Below are 19,495 nucleotides of genomic sequence, written 5' to 3' on the forward strand. Positions count from 1 at the left end.
TGGAGTTTCAGTCTGTTCCAGGCTAGAGTGCAGTGGCACTCTCAAGCCACCTCAGCCTCAACCTACTGGGCCCAAGCGATCTTTCCACCTCAGCCTTCCAAGGAGCTGTAACTATAGTCGCGAACCATCATGCCTGGCTAATTTTTTGATTTATTGTAGAGACGAGTTCTCACCAAGTTGCCCAGGCTGGTCTCGAACCCCTGGACTCAGGCAGTCCTCTCACTTCTGCTTCCCAAAGTGCTGGGATTACAGGCGTGAGCCATCATGCCCTACTGGTCACTACTGTATATAGGATAAGGTTTGCACTAATGGTGGAGGGGAGAAAAGATGTTTGGGTTTAAATTTTGGTGTTTTTATTTGTTTTGCTTTTTTAAGAGACAGGGTCTTGCTTTGTCACTGAGCCGGGAGTGCAGTGGTCTGATCATAGCTTACCACAACCTTGAACTCCTAGACTTAAGGGATCCTCTCACCTCAGCCTCCTAAATTGCTCGGATTACGGGTGTGAGTCATCATGCTGGGCCTTAATTTTTTAATCAGTGGTTGATAATACATAATATAGAGATCTTAGAGTCAGATTATTTTTCTCTCTAGAAAAGATCTTCAGGGAAATTAGAATTAGAGTTTATAAAAAGGAGATACCTTAAAGCCATTCATGGGCTTCGTTTTACTCCATAAAGTTTGATTTTCAGCAAATTGCCTTTGTGTATTGTACCTTAGAGCTCATCTATCTATGGGTAACTTAAAAAAATATTTCCACCATTTTGGCTAGCATCTTAAAATTTTGACTTTCTGGTATGAGGTTTTTGCCTCAAATGTTTATGTATGTTTTTAGAGTCTTGTTGGGTAAAATAAGTATTATTGCATTTTAATCTTTTAAATCCTGACACAGATCATCAGGAGCCAGGAAATTCTGTTAAGACAGACATTCTGTTAACTTTCTTCTGTTTTGTCTGCCTGTGCGGTTTTACTTTTTCCTTGAGTCATGAATTTTAGAATGAACACTTACAGCTGAGAACTTCCTGCCTGCCCATTCTTTGTTCCATTTAGTTTACGTAGAATCTTAACATTAGCATAGAATTTGGCTTATTATTAATAACTTTAGAAGAAGAGGGAATTTATCTTCCGCAGATGGTTTCTGGGTAAGGCACATGGTCCATACACAGCAGTCAGGTTTCTTCAGTGAAGACCACAAAGGAGAAGATTTAAGGTAGTCATACACCTTGATCTCACTTACAGAGTTGGGAGGAAGTCTGGGTGCCTTTCAGAAAGGAAAATGTCTTGAGGGAATACTGAGTTCTGTATTGCCAGATAGTGATAGTTCATGCTGAACATAATTGGTTGTCCATGTCCTCTGGAGCAAGTGGGTCTTTTCAGTTTCCAAGTTAGTGACTTACTCTAGTGTGTATGCCCTCAGACTAATTTAGACTTTCTTTGAAATTCATTTCTCAGGCCCCTTCTATAGCCAAATCATGTTAGTGAGAAAAGCTTTTAAATGACTTGGCAAAGCACAGATGACCAAAGTGAACTGCCTGTTGAATTTGGCTTCTTTAAAAGCCTGAGGACCTTGTGATGCAACTTCTGCCTATTTGTTTCATGAAATGATCATTTTGTTTTTGAATTTCTTGCAGATTGGATATGCTTAAATAGTATTAGGACCAACCCTTTCATCTGTTTGCTGTTTAGACTTTATACAATTATGACCCTCCATAGTCATAATTGAGGGGAGAGAGGAAAAGACCTTAATCTCTCAAATCTCAGAACAGCTTTGGGAGTATTAACTATATATAGTAAATGGAATTTTCTTTTTCCTCTTCCTCCTCCTCTTCCTTTTTTATTCCTTTTCAGCTCTTAGTTAGAATAAGTAAATTTTCTCAACCTAGAGAAGAAAACTTTGATAACGTGTGGGATGTGTTAAAATCTTCATCTTTCCCACTTTCCAAAGTTTCCTCTTTGTGGCCCTAGAGATTTTTGCCCAAACCATTCAGTGGAATCAACATGATTTTAATTTGTGAGAATGGAGAAATTGCTGATTGCTTGCTTTTGCTGTTCTAATTTCATTTTTAAAGATGTTTTCTTTTGGAATAGGGATCCACTTTGAAAGAAATAGTCCCTTTATAATCTGGCTTGTTTCTTGATTTGGGTTCATGTCCTTCCATTTCAGACATCTCCCAGGTGATGGATTTTGAAAGTGATGCATGGAGAAGCCTAATCTGAGGAACACTGTTTGCTTTTTTGCTTTTTTTTTTTTTTTTTTAAACAGCTGGTAGAATTTTTCTTCTTAACAGGGGTCCTGTAATTAACAACAGCAGCACATCACCTGATAGTACTAACCCAGACCTTGTGAAAGCTGTGCTTGTTGTAGCCATGGTTTATTCTGGATCCTCCATACAAGTGGAGACAAGGAATTTCTTCCTCTTATATTGTTATGTGTATGTATTTAGCTCAGTAATCATTTGTGCCTAAATTAAAAAACTCAAGAAGTCTTTTTATGTTTAATTTTAAAGATGTGGGGTACAGTTCAGGATTAGGTATACAAGTGTCATCATACAGGTAAAGTTTGGGCCTCCCATTGGTCCCCACTTTGCCTGGTTTGATATCAGGTACCCTTATTGATGTTATATGCCCCCTCTCCCTCTCCTGACAGTGTCCTGCTACTGCCAATCCCTTTCTTATAGTATTATGGTAAATGTTCAGGGTCTGATTATGAGTGAGAACATGTGGTACTCATTTTTTTTTTTTTTTTGAGTTGGAGTCTCACTCAGTCGCCCAGACTGGAGTGCAGTGGCTGCTCCTGGCTACCGCAGCCTCGACCTGCTGGGCTCTGGCAATCCTTCCGCCTCAGCCTTCCAAGTAGCTGGAACTACAGGCACATGCTACCACACCCGGCTAATTTTGTTTATTTATTGTAGAGATGAGGTCTCGCCAAGTTGCCCAGGTGGATCTCGAACCCGCGGGCTCAGGAAGTTCACTCACCTCGGCCTCCCAAAACATGGGATTACAGGCTGAGCCACCAAGCCCGGCCAAGTACTCAGTTCTTAAGAAGTTTTTTTAAAGTCTAAAGAGATGCTGTCCTATAAGGCGGTTGAGTGGCAGCTGTCCCTTTCCAGGACAGGAATCTGCATTTGGAACAGAGATGCATCACATTCTTCCTGGACATATTCTTGGGGGTAGAGGCGATGCTAAGATTCTCTTTCATAATGGATAGTTTTCAGGGAGAGGAAATGGTGTCCCCCATCCCTTCAACTAAATGGGCAATGCATTTTTCTGCTCTTTTATTTTTATTTTTCTGCTAACTGGAAAAATTGCATCCAAAGTGAGAATTATTCCATATTTTAACCTTTGAGCTGACTGTTAAGGTCTCCTTGGGGACAAGGACAGTTTGTAGTTATTTATAACCTTTAAGAAGAGCAGTAAGACTGTAAACAGCAGCATACTGAGGTTTGGGCATCAGTGGGAGCATTCTGTTGTTCTCCTGCTGTGTTCAGTGCCTTGAGTTTTTCATGAACCTTCTTGTCCATCTTCATTCAACTTGATTTTATTTGGATGAGCCTTACTGGCAAGGTGTTTCTATAAGATTCTATCTTATAACACTTATAGATTGTAAAGGAAAAATAAACCTTTTATGTACAATCACATATCTAATCCTCAAAATCATTTCTGTCTTTTCTTGCCTAAGAAATATGTCAACTGGGAAAATTTTAAAGGTACTGACTTGCACCCATAATGCTCTGTTTGTTTCTTACTTTTTCTTTTTTTTTTTTTTGAGTTGGAGTCTCACTCTGTCACCCAGCCTGGGTGGCATGCTCATGGCCACCCCAGCATTGACCTGCTGGGCTCCCTCAATCCTTCCGCCTCAGCCTTCCATGTAGCTGGAACTATAGGCATGTGCTACCATGCCTGGCTAATTTTTTATTTATTGCAGAGACGAGGTCTCGCCAAGTTGCCTGGGCTGATCTCGAACCTGCAGGCTCAGGCAGTCCACTCGCCTTGGCCTCCCAAAGTGCTGGGATTATAGGCTGAGCCACTGAGCCAGCCCTGACTTTTTCTTGTATACAGCAGTTGCGAAAGCAACTCAACTCTGAATTAGAGAAATATTTGGCTATGTCAGAAATGTATTCTACATCTTAGCCTGGCATAAAAGAAACTTCTTTATGTGCCTGGACATGTTTACATATAGATACATATTTAATGTTCTTTTCTTCATATGTCAGTTTTAAGAGAAACCCAGTGTCAGATATGAAAATTATAGGTGGCTGGGCTCGGTGGCTCAGCCTGTAATCCCATGCTTTGGGAGGCCGAGGTGAGTGGATTGCCTGAGCCCGCAGGTTTGAGACACGCCTGGGCAACTTGGCGAGACCTCATCTCTACAATAAAATCAAAAAAATTAGCCGGGTGTGGTAGCGCGCGTCTGTAGTTCCAGCTACTTGGAAGGCTGAGGTGGAAGGATCGCCGGAGCCCAGCAGGTCGAGGCTGCGGTGGCCGGGAGCAGCCACTACATTCCAGTCTGGGCGACACAGTGAGACTCCAACTCAAAAAAATAGAAAATTATAGGTTATGTCTTAAGTAAATGCTAAAAGATCTCCTCAATTTGGTCAATATGTTGGCATTTTATTATATAGAATTTAACTTGAAACAACTTGAGGTTTAATGTGGGTTCCTGACAGCTGCTGTAATGGTACTTTTTATAACTAGATTGATTTATTCTGGGAAATATAAATATGCTTCTCACTATTGTCTTGCAGATTCAGAAACTCCCCCCATAGTTCTGTAATGTACTTAATAAGGTCTTTAAAATTGTAATGAGATGAACTGATCGTTTGTTTTTATTTCTTTTTTAGATTCAAGGGGTACATGCACAGGTTTGTTACATAGGTATATTGCATGACGCTGAGGTTTGGGTTTCTGTTAAGCCTGTCACCCAGGTGGTAGGCATAGTGTCCAATGGGAACTTTTTCAACCCTTTTTCCTTCCCCCTCCCCTCTTTATAGGGGTCCCAATGTCTGTTGTTCCCATTGTTATGCCTGTGTGTATTCAGTGTTTAGCTCCCACTTATAAGTAAGAGCATACGGTATTCTGTTTCTGTGATAATTCACTGAGAATGGTCTTCACCTGTATCCATGTTGCTGCAAAGGACAGGTTTTTGTTTTTATGTCTGTGTAGTAGTTCATGGTATATATGTACCATATTTTCTTTATTCAGTCTGCCATGATAGATACCTAGGTTGGTTCCATGTTTTTGCTATTATGGGTAGTGTTGCGATAAAACATTCCAGTTGGGTCTGTACCTTGTAGTGGGATTGCTGGGTCAACTGGGAAATCTTTTTAGTTCTTTGAGAACTGCTTTCCAAACTGCTTTCCACACTGCTTTCCACAGGGGTTGCACCATCTTATATTCCCATCAACAGGGTATGAGCGTTCCCTTTTCTCTGCTACCTTACCAATATCTATTGTTTTTTTTGCTTTTTAATAATAGCCATTCTGAGTGGTGTGAGATGGCATCTCACTGTGGTTTGATTTACATTTTTCTGATAATTTGTAATGTTGAACATTTATTCATATGTTGGTTGTCCGCTTGTATATCTTCCTTTGAGTATCTGTTATATCCTTTGCCCACTTTTTAATGGGACTATTTTTTTAAAGTGTGCCTGGATTTCTATAGCTACATTTATTCAGCAGCCCCTAAACTTTAACTTATTAACTAGAACTTAAGGAAAAGTACGATCCCAAAAGAGAGTTATTCAACACAAATTTCATTGAACAAATATTATTACCTGTTATGTTACCATTCTAGGCCTAGGGGGATGCTCTTCTCTCATTGAGCTTAACCTCTTTTTTTTGAGTTGGAGTCTCACTCTGTCACCCAGACTGGGGTGCAGTGGCTGCTCCCGGCCACCGCAGCCTCGACCTGCTGGACTCCGGCAATCCTTCCACCTCAGCCTTCCAAGTAGCTGGAATTACAGGCGCGTGCTACCACGCCCGGCTGATTTTTCGATTTATTGTAGAGATGAGGTCTCGCCTGCCCAGGCGGGTCTCGAACCTGCGGGCTCAGGCAATCCACTCACCTCAGCCTCCCAAAGGCGCAGGATTACAGGCTGAGCCACCGAGCCCGGCTCATGAGCTTAACTTCTATAGTGGGGAACACAATAGACAAGTGAAAAAATTTAAGCAAGGTAATTTCAAGTAATGGTAATAAAGAAGAGAAAAAATAGGGCAGTGTTTTAAGAGGAACAGGCTAGAAATGACGGCTGCTTCACATTGGGTGGCTAAGGAAGACCTCTGTCAAGATATGTGTTTGTTAGGAGACTTAAATGACAAAAAAGAGCCAACTATGAAAAGATCTGAGGGAAGAAAGAGCTTTCTAGATTGAGAAGAGAACCTGATGTGTTCACAGAATAGTGTTGAAGGACTGAGTGACTAAAGCAGAGGAAGGGTAAGGGCTAGGGAATGTCAGGGTTGTGTGGTTATGATGAGAGGTTGATTTTATGCAAATAGCAATGGAAGCCACTGAAAAATCCTTTTCTTTCTTTCTTTTTTTTGAGTTGGAGTCTTACTCTGTCACCCAGACTGGAGTGCAGTGGCCGTTCCTGGCCACCGCAGCCTCGACCTGCTGGGCTCTGGCGATTCTTCCACCTCAGCCCTCCTAGTAGCTAGAATTACAGACACGCGCTACTACACCCGGTTGATTTTTTTTTAAATTTATTATAGAGATGAGGTCTTGCCAAGTTGCCCAGATGGATCTCGAACCTGCGGGCTCGGTCAATCCTCTCACCTCAGCCTCCCAAGGCGTGGGATTACAGGCTGAGCCATCGAGCCTGGCTGAAAAATCCTTTTCTTGTCTCTGAGTTATAATGCTTCTCACATCTTAGGAAAATTAACTGTAAAGGCTGCTAATTCCTTTTTACATTTTTAATTTACTATTTGAATAGTTAATATATTCATGTGGTTCAAAAAGTCCCCAAAGGAAGACAATGGAAATCTCCTTCCTACTCAGATACCCAGTTTCCTTCCATGGAAGTAAACATTGTCCCTAGAGTCTTGTGTAGCTTTCCAAAGATTAGATAGATAGATAGATAGATAGATTTTTTTTTTTTTGGAGTTGGAGTCTCACTCTGTCACCCAGACTAGAGTGCAGTGTGTACACTCCTGGCCACCACAGCCTCAACCTGCTGGGCTGTGGCCATCCTTCCACCTCAGTCTTCCAAGTAGCTAGAACTACAGGCACACGCTACCACGCCCGGCTGATTTTTTATTTATTGTAGAGACGAGGTCTTGCCACATTGTCCAGGTGGTTCTCGAACCCACGGGCTCAGGCAGTCTACTTGCCTCGGCCTCCCAAAGTGCTGGGATTACAGGCTGAGCCACTGAGCCTGGCCTCCAAAGATATTTTATACATGTTAAAACAAATACATGTTTTCTATTTTTAAAAAATAGAGCTTCTTCATACTTTCTTTTTTTACAGATGCTTATTATTACATCATCTATCTGTATCATAAGTTAATCAATCCACTGTTGATGAACTTTGAGGTTATTTCCATTTTTCTGTGTTTAGAAATAGTACTACAGTGAAAAACCTTTTGTATTTGTCATTTTAAATATGTCAGTAGGGATAAATTTCTAGAAGTGGAATTGCTGGATCAGAGGGTATGTGCATTTTTTATTTTGATAGACATTGCCCTTCACAGAGATTGTAACAATTTATACTCCAACCAGAAGTGTTCTCCTTACCCGGGGTAAATGTTATCAAACATTTTGATCTGTGCCAATTCAGTGGGTGGATCAATGTGTGGCTTAATTTGCATTTTTATCTTAGTATGAGTGAGAGTTGAGCATCTTTTCATGCATTTAAAAACCATTGCTATTTCCATCTCTGTACACCATTGGTGGTCTTTCCCCATTTTTTGTTGGGAAACACCTGTCTTTCCTTTGCTGATTGAAGTCTCTTTCACTGCCCTGAGTTTCATTTTAAGAAGTATCTCTAAATTTTTTTTTAAATGCATTTAATATTTTGTTAGACCAGATTGAACTGCAGAAAGTTTACTCATAACAAATATTCAAAAGTCATTTAAACCTCGCAACAGAGGAAGTCAGTGTGACCTGTAATAACTGTCTTTAGGGTAATGAGAAAGAAATTATTACCTCCTGGACTGTGTGTGATTGAGTACACAGTAACAGAAGAAACAAAAAACTTTTAGGTCACATTAGTTTCTCAAAAATGAGTATACCCAATATCCAAGTCTTCTATAGTTGTTGTTATTGTCAGCAGTCTTTCTGGCATCTTTTATTTTGGAAAATGCAAGCATCTCAGGTTTAAAAAAGTTATGACACTGGGATTTTTCTTTACTTGGAGACTGTACAAGGCTTTAAACCAAAAGAAAAAAAACAAAAAACAGGAGAGTTAGGCTTTTTAAATGTCCCTAAACCATTCTCTGGCAAGAAGCTACATTCCCAACTGTCTGACTTGTACATGCTGTGTATTATGTTGAGCCACATGAAATTGCTGATATCCAACTATTTTTGGCATACGAGTCAACAGTTCTATGGTTCAATCTAATATCTTTATAATCTTATTCCTCCATTTTAAAACTGTTGAATATAAGGCTCTCTCTCTCTCTATATATATATATATAAACACCTATGTGTTGTATACGAGATACATGTCTCTGTGTTAATTGATTAATTTTATTTTTAAAAAATTCTCTGGATGATTAGATTAGATTGAAGATGGAGGAATGCTCATGGGGGATAAATAAAAGATTTTAAAAATTGACTTTATGGCCGTTGCCTTGCTAGATTCTGTTGTTGCCATGCTTCCTGGCTTTGGCCCCCTCCCCTTCCTTGGGGAGGTGAATCTTTCTCTCTCTCTTTCTCTCTGATTTACTTTTAAATAAATTATATTTTTAAATCTCAAAAAAAAATGACTTTACAAGTTGTCTGTAGAACACTTTTCATAGAGTATTCTAGCCTAGCTCTGCAAGGTAAACTGTTGGGAATTTGTCTTGCATCTTTAAATAAGAGTTTGTTCAGATTAGTTACTGATTTGTGTTTTCAAAATGAAGATAATTATAACTAGTTTCTCTCCCCTTATAAAGAAAGATCTAATTGATACTGGATGAAAAGCTCACTTTTACCAGGGCTGGGATTTGAGGTGCCAGACTAGGAGTTTTTGGCTTTGTGTATAACTGAAAGAACAAATTAATTATTTTTATTACTGCAAATCTGATATACTCAGCATTGTTCAGAGAGCTGTTGTTGAGATATGTGAAAAAAAACAAGCATAAAAGTTAATGAACTTGAATGCAATTGCATGAGTGCCTCAGTCATCAGAGTGTTTTTTGGTTTCTTTTGTTTTTGTTTTTGTTTTGTAGGAGTCTTACTTTGTTGCCCAGGCTGGAATGCAGTGGCATGCTTACAGACACCACAGCCTCGACCTACTGGGCTCAAGTGATCCACCCAGCCTTCCATGTAGCTGGAACCATAAGCATGTGCCACCACGCCTGGCTAATGTTGTTTTTTGTTTTTGATTTTTTGGTTTTTTTTTTTTAATTGTAGAGACAAGATCTCGCCATGTTGCCCAGGCTGGTCTCAAACCCCGGGATCAGGCAATCTTCTCGCCTCTGCCTCCCAAAGTGCTGGGATTACAGGCGTGAGCCACTGTGGCCAACTAGAGTGTTTTTATTGAATACCTTCTTTTCCAGGCAGGCTGTGCTAGGTGATAAGGGAATAGATCCTAAAAGTTAGTTGCAAGTTCTATTTAAGGAGCTTAAAGTCTTCAGCAGGCAGCAGAAGTGTTCAAGAGTATAAAAGAAGGCAGAAAAGAAGTGCTCAGGAGGTTTAACTGAAAGCGTCTGTGTTTCATGACAGCTTTACAGGCTGAGTAGCCCTTACTGAAATGCTTGGGACCAGAATTGTTTTGGTTTTCAGGTCTTTTCAGATTTTTTGGAATATATTTGCATTTTACTTACCAGTTCAGCATCTCTTATCTGAAAGTCTGAAATCCAAAGTGCTCCATGAGTGAATATGTTGGTGCTGTGGATTTTGGAGCTTTTCATATTAAGAATACAACTTTTCATATTGTATAATACTTTTCATATTAGTAATACATTTTCTTTTTTACTTCTGTCCTCCAAAGTTTAACGTTCTAGTTAGAAATCATATTATATTGATTGACTTGACTTGTCCAAAACTGGTTAATGACTTCATGGTCTCATAATACCTGCTAGTAAGCATTCCATTAGCGATTACTGTTAGTTGCTAGCTGATACTACTTCCATTGAACTTCAAGCAGTACTACAGTTGACAAAGATATTTTAAAGTACATTTTAAAAAATTGTAACTGGAAGAGGTCCATCCTCACAGGTCAGGGTTTAATAGAGTAAGCAGGAAAATAAATGATGGTATATAGCAGACATGTTTAGCCTCAGAGTTGTCGGAGTGCTAGAAAGTTTGGTAAGCTTTGGAAAATAAAATTAATACAGAACTTGGACATACTTGTCTTAACTTGTTTGAAGCCAGGAACAATATGTTTTTGCTTTAGTGTCTCCTGCAAAGGTTCTCAAACTATGACCCTCAAGTAGATCTCTTTTCTAAAACTATTTTTCTGCTAGGCATCTGCAGCAGTTGGCGTGAAGTGCTAGAGTTCATGTAGCACCAGACTCCTTTGCCCCTTGGTGCCTGCTATGAATGAAATTAGAGTTGTGCTATCTTAGTCTGTTTCCCTCTCAGAAGTTTGTGTGATTAGAGCTCTTCTGAGTATGAGACTGAGTCTCCAGTTTTACTGGCTGTAGGATTGGTTGGACATTTTTAAAAATTGGAAGAAAGTTGGTGTTATGTAAAAAAAAAAAACTTGGCTACAAAATTAGTCAGAAGCAAAAAAGATGGAAAAATGACCAAGACCAAAGTAATATTTTTTTTCCCATTTGCAGTAATGGATCGTGGTTCAGTAGCAATAATTAAGGCATTAAAATAAACTGGTTTGTAAAAATTGGCCTTTCCTTGGGCTTAGAGAATTTGAAAGTTGTTAATTGTTAGATACATTTGTAGGGTTTTTTTAACTTCAAAATAAGCTCAAATTAGTTTTTTATAATTACTTAATGTCGAGCTGTGCCTGCAGTCCACATCTCCAAAGCCAAATTTTTTGTTCTTAACCAACATATAAAATTCACATCTTTATTGCCATCCTACCCCAAAGTAGGAATTTTGAAATTTCATTCTGGCTGTTAATTAGAACTGGCTTGGTTATATTTACTTGTTATTGGAAAAATAAACAGTTCTATGAGAATGTGTTTTCCATCAAATGCAAGCTTACCTTGGAGGTGCCCACAGTAGCTTTTGATCTCTGTTTTTATTTTTATCATGGAATCATGAACCACAGGAGCCAGAGAGCTCAAATGCCATTGCAGTGCTTAGTTTGCTAGCTTGAGTGAGACAGCACACCATGTATAAGACTGTTACTTTTATCTGTGCTTACATGAGATGCTTGAATTACTGTAGGATAGTGTTTACAACCAATGAGAACAGCATTTAATTTCATTTATTGATAATATTACTCTGTGAAGTGACAGCTATAGTTTATTAATCTTTCTCATGTGTATTTTAAGTAATCAGTGAATGTTTAGGAGTTGAATTACTATTGAGTGATTTTTTTTTGCTAGTTACATTACTTTCTACTAAGGAATTTGAGGCAGATTCCAAAAGTATTTTACATATAAAAGATTAAAAGTTAAGGAAATTATAGCAAAGGGAATAATTAAGGAAATAATAACGCTATTGTAGAATGAGCATATGATCCTTTATGAAATACAGCATATAAAATATACATATGGGCTTATGGTTTTTTAAGAGATGAGTCACAAATTTGTCTCAGGGTTTCCTAGTAGCCAAGCAAAGAGGACAACACAATCAGTTATAAGATTCATACCTGTCCTTGCTGAAAACAAACCTGGTATTTAGGAAAGAAATTATAAGCCGGATATGATGGAATAGATCATTACACTGTTGCTATAGCATTAAAAAAAAAAAAGCAGAACAGTATAGAGAGTAGTTTATATTCAAGTACCTGACATACCTAACAGATATCTGTATTATCATATTTGCCTCATGTCCTTACTTTAAAAGAAACATAGGAGATAAACTTGAAGTGTATTATATTTTCCTAGTCTCATTCTTCCTCCTCCTTTTCCTATCATGAAACTGATTGTCAGGTACATAGGTTGTCAGGTTTTTTTACTTTTACTGCATGCATATATGTATAAATAATACATAAACCTTAAATTTGCATAAATAATATACCACACTTATTCCCAAGCTAGCTTTTTTTTATTAGCACTTTGTTTGATGTTCATGGTGCTGTAGATCTAGTTCATTAATTTTAAATCCTGCAGTATAGTTTTTCCATTATTTGGAAATAATACAATTTAGTTATCTCTTCCCCTACTAATGGATTTTTAGTTTATTTCTACTTTTTTACCTATAAACAGCTCCACGTTGAAAATCCTTGTCTATGCCTTCTTGTGCCCATGTGTAGAGTTTCCCTAGGGCAGTAGTTCTCAAAATGTAGTTCCACAAGCACATCAGGATCACCTGGGAAATTGTTAGAAATGCAAACTCAGACTCATCCCAACCCTCTGAATCAGAAACTCTGGAGGTGGGGCCAGCAATCTGTTTCAGAGATTTTGATGCACACAACTTGGGAACCACTGCTCTACTGCATGTATAGTTAAAAGTATAAGTACTAAGTCTTAGGGTACATATGTTTTTAACTTTGCTAGATATGGCCAAATTCCTATCCAAAATATGCTTGTAATTTACAGTCTCATCAGCAGTATGACATTTCCCATTTCCCCATACATGGTGTGGTTGATTTTTTTTTTTCCTTTCTTGTTGTTCTAATGGATATATATACTTTAGAGCAGTGGTTTCCAAGTCGAGTGCATCCGAATCTCTGAAACAGATTGCGGGCCCCACCCCCAGAGTTTCTGATTCAGAGCTTTGGGACAGTTCTGAGTTCGCATTTCTGTTTTTCTTTTTGTCAGCAATGTTTTAATAGGATAAATGACCCTTTTCTAATTGATTTTGTAGAAACCATTTACATATCACTTTTTATATATTCATAAAATTATTCCTTTGCCATGAATTGCAAGCTTTTTTTCTAGTTTGTCTTTTGGCTTTATTTATGTTGCTTAAAAATTGTAACCAAATTCACCCAATTAAAAAAATTTGCTGTCAGGCTCAGTGGCTCAGCCTGTAATTCCAACACTTTGGGAGGCCCAGGCCAGCGGATTGCCTGAGCCCACGGGTTCGAGACCAGCCCGGACAACTTGACAAGACCTTGTCTCTACAATAAATCAAAAATTAGCCGGGCGTGGTAGCGCTTGCCTGTAGTTCTGGCTACTTGGAAGGCTGAGGCAGAAGGATCACTGGAACCCAGCAGATCGAGGCTGTGGTCGCCAGGAGCATGCCACTGCACTCCAGTCTGGGCGACAGAATGAGACTCCAACTCAAAAAAAAAATCCAGTAAAAGAGACTGAGGCATGATCACAAAACAGAGCAGAAACAGCATGTGAAAATGTGGGTGATGGGGGAGTGTAAGCAGGGAGGATTTCTAGAGCCCCTGAGAAGGGACACAGCTGAGAAAGGCATAAACATGTTGCCGTACAAGGAGCAGCTAGCCATGGGTTGAGGAGTAGAAGACTACTCAGGTTTGCAGTGAAGTGGAGGAAAAGGCGAGGCAAAGTTAGAGCGCTACCAAGGTCATTTTGCCTAAGGAGTGGAGAGCTCATGTCCCAAGGGAAGGAGCTTGTGAGAAGTTATGTCTGGTGTTAACTCTGCTGTCTCATCTTCAGGTAGCCTTTTCACAAGTGTTCATTATATACCCTTTGAGTATGTATATTCATTTGGTAGGATAATGTTAAGTATTGTGCAGAGTATTAAAACAGGCTGATACAATTGTGACTAGGAGACTACTTTACATTAGGTGGTCTTCTTTGAGGTTAACCTTTAAATTGGGGACCTGAATGCCAAGGAGGCATTTGAATAGTAGGAAGACAAAGTTCCCAGTGTCTACAAGGTCAAGCAAATAGGATAGTACACAATCATTTAATAAGGTCTTCTTGCTTCTGACCAGGGTGAAGAGAGAACAGAAATCTTTACCCCCTGACTTTGGAAATCTTGTTTAACCTTCAAGCTGGCGATGTCAAGGGTTCCAAGTCCTCCACCTCCGGCAGAAATGTCGAGTGGCCCCGTAGCTGAGAGCTGGTGCTACACACAGGTAAGTTCAGGTTGTCAACTGTGAGTCTTGCATCTTGGGAGGATTTGGTGGATGAAGAGAATAGATTACTCTTCTCCACTGGGTGACCTGCTTTTTCTGGGACATAACTACCAAGGAGCTGATAAAGTATTGTTAGCCTTTGATTCCTTGGCATTCTCCATGGAATCTGAATCCCCTAGACTAATGTCTGTCAATGGATGTTGAAAGGGGTAATCTTTGGAACTAGATACACTTACATGCTCCTTGATGGACGTGTGTTTTGAGGTTCCTCTGTTGAGGAACCAAGTGTGAGATGTGTAACCCCGGGCAATGCCATCAACCTCTTCATTGCAGAGAATCATTTCAGGTCCAGTTTTAGCATATGCTTTCCCAACCCTGTCCATGGTGGTGGTTTTTTCCTTGTGTGTGTTTTTCCATCCAGCAGCTGAACAAAAAAAGCAGTTGGTCAGCGTGAGATTTCTTTAAATGTGGATGAGGAATGTAAGGTGAGAAAAAGCTGAAAACAATGCTGTCTTCCTGTTGGGATCATGCAGAGAGAAGGAGGGGAAATGATTGTCTGATCTGCAGTCTGTTTTTTTCAGATTTTCAGGTTCTCTACTTTCTATTTAATTGCTTCCTGGTTTTCTATCTACAGATCAAGGTAGTGAAATTCTCCTACATGTGGACCATCAATAACTTTAGCTTTTGCCGGGAGGAAATGGGTGAAGTCATTAAAAGTTCAACTTTTTCATCAGGAGCCAATGATAAACTGAAATGGTGAGGAAGAACACATCTAGCTATAAAATTTTTTCTAAAAGTTGCCTGTTTTGCTTGGTTTTATGAGACACAGACTAGAAAGTAAGTTCCTTGAAGGCAGGGACTTTGTTTTGTTCTTACTATATTCCCCAGTGCCTAGCACAATACCTGGCACACAATAAGCGCTCACTAAATATCTGTTGAATTAATTCAATGAGTATATCAGGGATCAGCAGGCTCAAGCTATTGAGTAATGTAAATGAGTAAAGAAGGCCAGTGTTATAAGTGCTATCCATACGTGATATAAGTGGTGACTACTTTGCAAACTAGTGAGTGTCCTTCTGAAAGGGGAAGTGGCTATTCAGCTCCTGCTAACTATAACTATGCATGAATAAGAGCTGACCATTGCCAGATTTTCTGACTTTTCAAAAAAAGCAAGAAATCTAGATTTTGACATAACATTTCTTGACTTTAAAGTTTCCTACTTTTAAACAATAAAGGGGATTTATTAGCTTATATAACTGGACTGGCTAAGGTATGAGAAGCTAGTTTGATCCAGCAGGCCAAAATTAAGGACCCCATCTGTCTCTGCTCTGCCTTCCATATCTCAAGTCTAGCTTGCCTTTATGCTTGAAGATGACTAGTAGTAGTAATGGGCATAACCCACTACTTGCCAGCAAAAGTCTTTGAGCTTTCTCTGAACTAACTATGTAGCCAAGAATATGTCATACTCTCCAGGCGCGGGGGCTCACGCCTATAATCCCAACAACTCAGGAGGCTGAGCTAAGAGGATTGCTTGAGGTCAGGAGTTTGAGGCCTGGACAACATAATGAGACTCATTTTTTTTAATTAAAAAAAAAAGAATTGTCACATATGCACTGATTGGTTTATTATCTGCATTTCATGACCTAATCCCTGGAGCAAAGAACATATGATTTAGGAGTGTAAGGGGTCAGTCCCATCCAAACCACATGACCTCTTGAAAAGGAAGAGCAGGCAGATAAGGATACAACCATATACCCACTGCAAAGACCAAAACACATGTCTCTGAGCCACCAGTTTTGACCTCGGATAACCCACTGAAGAGTTGTTTATTCATTCATTTAGTACTTGTTGTCTATATACTTATGCATGGTACTCCTAAGTGTTGAGAGATATGTTTATTGCTAGACATTGTATTTAAATCTATATCATTAGCAAAGTGTATGGGGAATTTGCACTTCCTATTTGTGAAGGGTGCAGTAACACTGGCAGGGCCCAAGGGTACATATGGCCTATGTGTTAAAAACAGTGTCTGAACCACATGCATTCAGCTAATGACATTTTACATTGTAGTTGAACCTGTTAAATTCTTTCTGAATTTTGTTTTGCTTCATCTGTAACAGATTGGCATCTCTGACTCTAGAATTCTGGCTGGGAACTCTAGCCTGTGTAATGGGAGTTTACTTTTGTGTGTGCTTCCTCCATGTTGCCTCCTTTACTTTAATCTTAGAATGTTATTGCCAGATTGCTAAAATATCTGTAAAAGATTATGTACTATTCACATGTTTATCTAGAATACTTTTTTCCCCCAAGGTGATATTAAAGGGCTTATTGACATTTTTTCCCATGGTTTTCTCATAGTTCCAACAAAATTAAGGACTGCCTTTCCTCAGATTGAGGATTGGAAGAGAGCAAGGCTAAGCTGAAGTTTAAAATATTTCAGAGGGAAAAATAATGAGAGATTAAGAAGAAAGGCAGAGATGTAAGGGATGTGCTGTCAGATTCTAGAATACCCCTTTATTTTTGTTACTTTTTAAAAGATGACCCTGATGGCTCTAGAAAAGTGGTTTCCAATTAGTCATTCTACTGAATCATGATCTTCTGGTATGGAGGCTTTTTCTTTTTAACATCTCCCTCTGTTGGTTTTGATTTTCCATTTCTATCTTATCACCTTACGAGCCTATAAATATGGATGCTTCTGATACCCTTTTTTCTATCTATTTTGCACAGGTGTTTGCGAGTAAACCCAAAAGGGCTAGATGAAGAAAGCAAAGATTACTTGTCACTTTATCTGTTACTGGTCAGCTGTCCAAAGAGTGAAGTTCGGGCAAAATTCAAATTCTCCATCCTGAATGCCAAGGGAGAGGAAACCAAAGCTATGGGTAAAGTTCTTCTTTGTTTGACTCTTAACTTTCACATCCAGCAACTTCGTACACTAACAAGTTGTAGATTTGGTCTGGTTTTTGAGTAACTCTAAATGTGACTTTTTTTTTTCACCCCAGAGAGTCAACGGGCATATAGGTTTGTGCAAGGCAAAGACTGGGGATTCAAAAAATTCATCCGTAGAGATTTTCTCCTGGATGAGGCCAACGGGCTTCTCCCTGATGACAAGCTTACACTCTTCTGCGAGGTAAGACCTTTTACCCCACTGTGAGCCTGACAAGTCCCAGATCTGATGAGTCTTGGCAGACTTAATTGTCCTGTATCAGGGATGTAGAGTGAGAAAAATCCCCAAGTGAAGTAGTGCTGCACAAACATTATTTATATGGCTGATTGAACTCTCTCATGGTATCAAGGTGTTGGGCATCTCAGCTTTCTTCTTGTTACTGTTCTTAAAAACAAAGATTGTGTGCTGTTATAAGCCACGTGAGTCAGGATTCTGGCTTTTTCACTATGGGTTTTTTTTTCAGATAGCATTCGGAAGAACTGTCACTTCCGGCTGAGGAGAATGGCCAGCACCTCAGTATGTGTGTCTGCTGCACTTTCTGGCTCCTCCTTGAGTGTGAGGGCCATGCGTGTGTGCCTGCGGACCACTTCCCCCTTTGGCTCTTTGCACTAGATGACTCTTAGCAGAAATTGAGTGCCTTTGGTTTGGCTTGCTGGAGTAATTGTGAAATAGGAAGGTGAGAACCATTTTTCTAGGGTGAAAGCTGTGTGAAGCTCTCTAACTCATAGTTTGCTGGAAGCGTTAGCTATAGTCAGCTAGGAGCGTCTTCATCAATGACCTGAGTATTTCCCAGGTTTACAGGAAAGCCTGGAAGTAAAATTCCCAAACTGAGAGTGAGTTGAAAAGTGGTTTCCTTAATGAGTATATGCTAATTAGTCATTTCATGCTGCTGTGAATACATTTATAAATGCCCATGAGCTCACAGTGTAATAAATGAATAAAATCTCCAGTCATCTGGGGTGTTAGTTTTCCTTGTACATCGTATGGCCGGGAAACCGCTTCTGTGCATCACCCCCTGATAATAATCACTGAATCATCATGGGGGGGACGCAGTTGTTCTCCAGTTGCCAACTCTCTCTGTCAAATAATAGGCTCCCACTGTGAGTTAATGGCAGTTTCAAAGGCATATCACCACCTATGTAGCAGAGAAGGGAGTCCCTTAGGAATTTTGCCCTTTTGCAGAAGAGGCCTGGCCGGCAGTAGCAGGCTTCTATGTTTCAACAGAGTAGTTCCTAATGATCAGAAAACTTTGCAGGCATGGTTTATTAAAACCACACTGACTAGGTCAATTATGGTTTGCATAATCGCTATCTCCTCTCCTTTTTAATCGCTGAGTGAAAGAAGGAAATACCAGTGTGATAGCATCTATATACATACATAAAATGTGACAGTTTTATGTTTGATTAATTTGAAATTTGAATTCCATTTTAGTTTAGCATGTCACAGATCATACTCAGTTGCCCAAGTGAAGAAATGAAGACAATTAGGTGGTTTTGTTTAAGGTTAGATGTTGTATAAACTGACCATAGTTTCACTTATCTTAGAGCCTTTTCAGAAAAACTTAAAAATAGTGGAAAATTCTAGTTGGAGGTGAAAGCCAACTGAGATTGTTCTCTGAAGAAAATCTCTAAATACTGCATCTCACAATGCCAGGCAATGCCATAACCTTTATTATAGCATTTTCAGGCCCATCCTTTTCTCATATACTTCCCCTTCTCTCCCCAGTTCAGTCCAGCTGCTCCAAGCCCTGTCTTGACATTCTTGATTGAAAACCTGTTGGCCTGCCCTCACTTGGCAGTCTCTTATCCTGTGGTTAAGTCTGAGGCTGAGTTCCAACTCGCTCTCTCTCTCCTTTCACTTCCCCATATGAAATTCTCTTAGGAGAAATCCTGTGGTTAAGTTTAGATTTGCCTTGACTTAGATAGGAAGTGAGATGACACTTTGGAAATGATGAGATGTTGAACAGGGAAGCGTCTGCTGGGTTCTGCTGATGCCATCGGTTTCTTACCATTGAACCAGGTGTGCCATCTGTTCTTCTCACACTTCTCTGTTGGCCACAGGTGCTGAGTGTTGCTTCTCATACTTGGGCTTATGCCTAGTGAGACTCATTTCTGTTCCAAGGCTCTCTGTGGACTTAGTAGCATTCAGCATTGCAAGACGGTTGTGTGGGGGTGTGTACTGGATGTGTGGGTTTTAGAGATGTCTGCAGCTCATGTGTGTTCTTAGCACTTTTCATCGCTAGATCATTTGTGGTGCACATTCTATCCCTTTGACCTATTGTTTCTC

General features: G+C 39.6%; 1 protein-coding gene across 6 annotated transcripts in view; it reads left to right on the top strand.

The window, feature by feature from the left end:
• SPOP (speckle type BTB/POZ protein) overlaps positions 1 to 19,495 on the top strand; it is a 79,485-nt gene that overhangs the window by 44,225 nt on the left and 15,765 nt on the right. For all 6 annotated transcript variants that reach the window (XM_008063956.2, XM_021715493.1, XM_021715492.1 and 3 more), the window contains 4 exons: positions 14,122 to 14,265; positions 14,900 to 15,021; positions 16,993 to 17,144; positions 17,265 to 17,392. In XM_008063956.2, the coding sequence (XP_008062147.1) occupies positions 14,188 to 14,265; positions 14,900 to 15,021; positions 16,993 to 17,144; positions 17,265 to 17,392 (480 nt within the window). In that variant the 5' untranslated portion in view covers positions 14,122 to 14,187. The remainder of the gene's footprint in view (positions 1 to 14,121; positions 14,266 to 14,899; positions 15,022 to 16,992; positions 17,145 to 17,264; positions 17,393 to 19,495) is intronic.

The sequence above is a fragment of the Carlito syrichta genome, unplaced genomic scaffold, assembly GCF_000164805.1.
Source record: "Carlito syrichta isolate Samal-C Ts95f unplaced genomic scaffold, Tarsius_syrichta-2.0.1 Scaffold307155, whole genome shotgun sequence".
Classification (NCBI taxonomy): domain Eukaryota; kingdom Metazoa; phylum Chordata; class Mammalia; order Primates; family Tarsiidae; genus Carlito; species Carlito syrichta.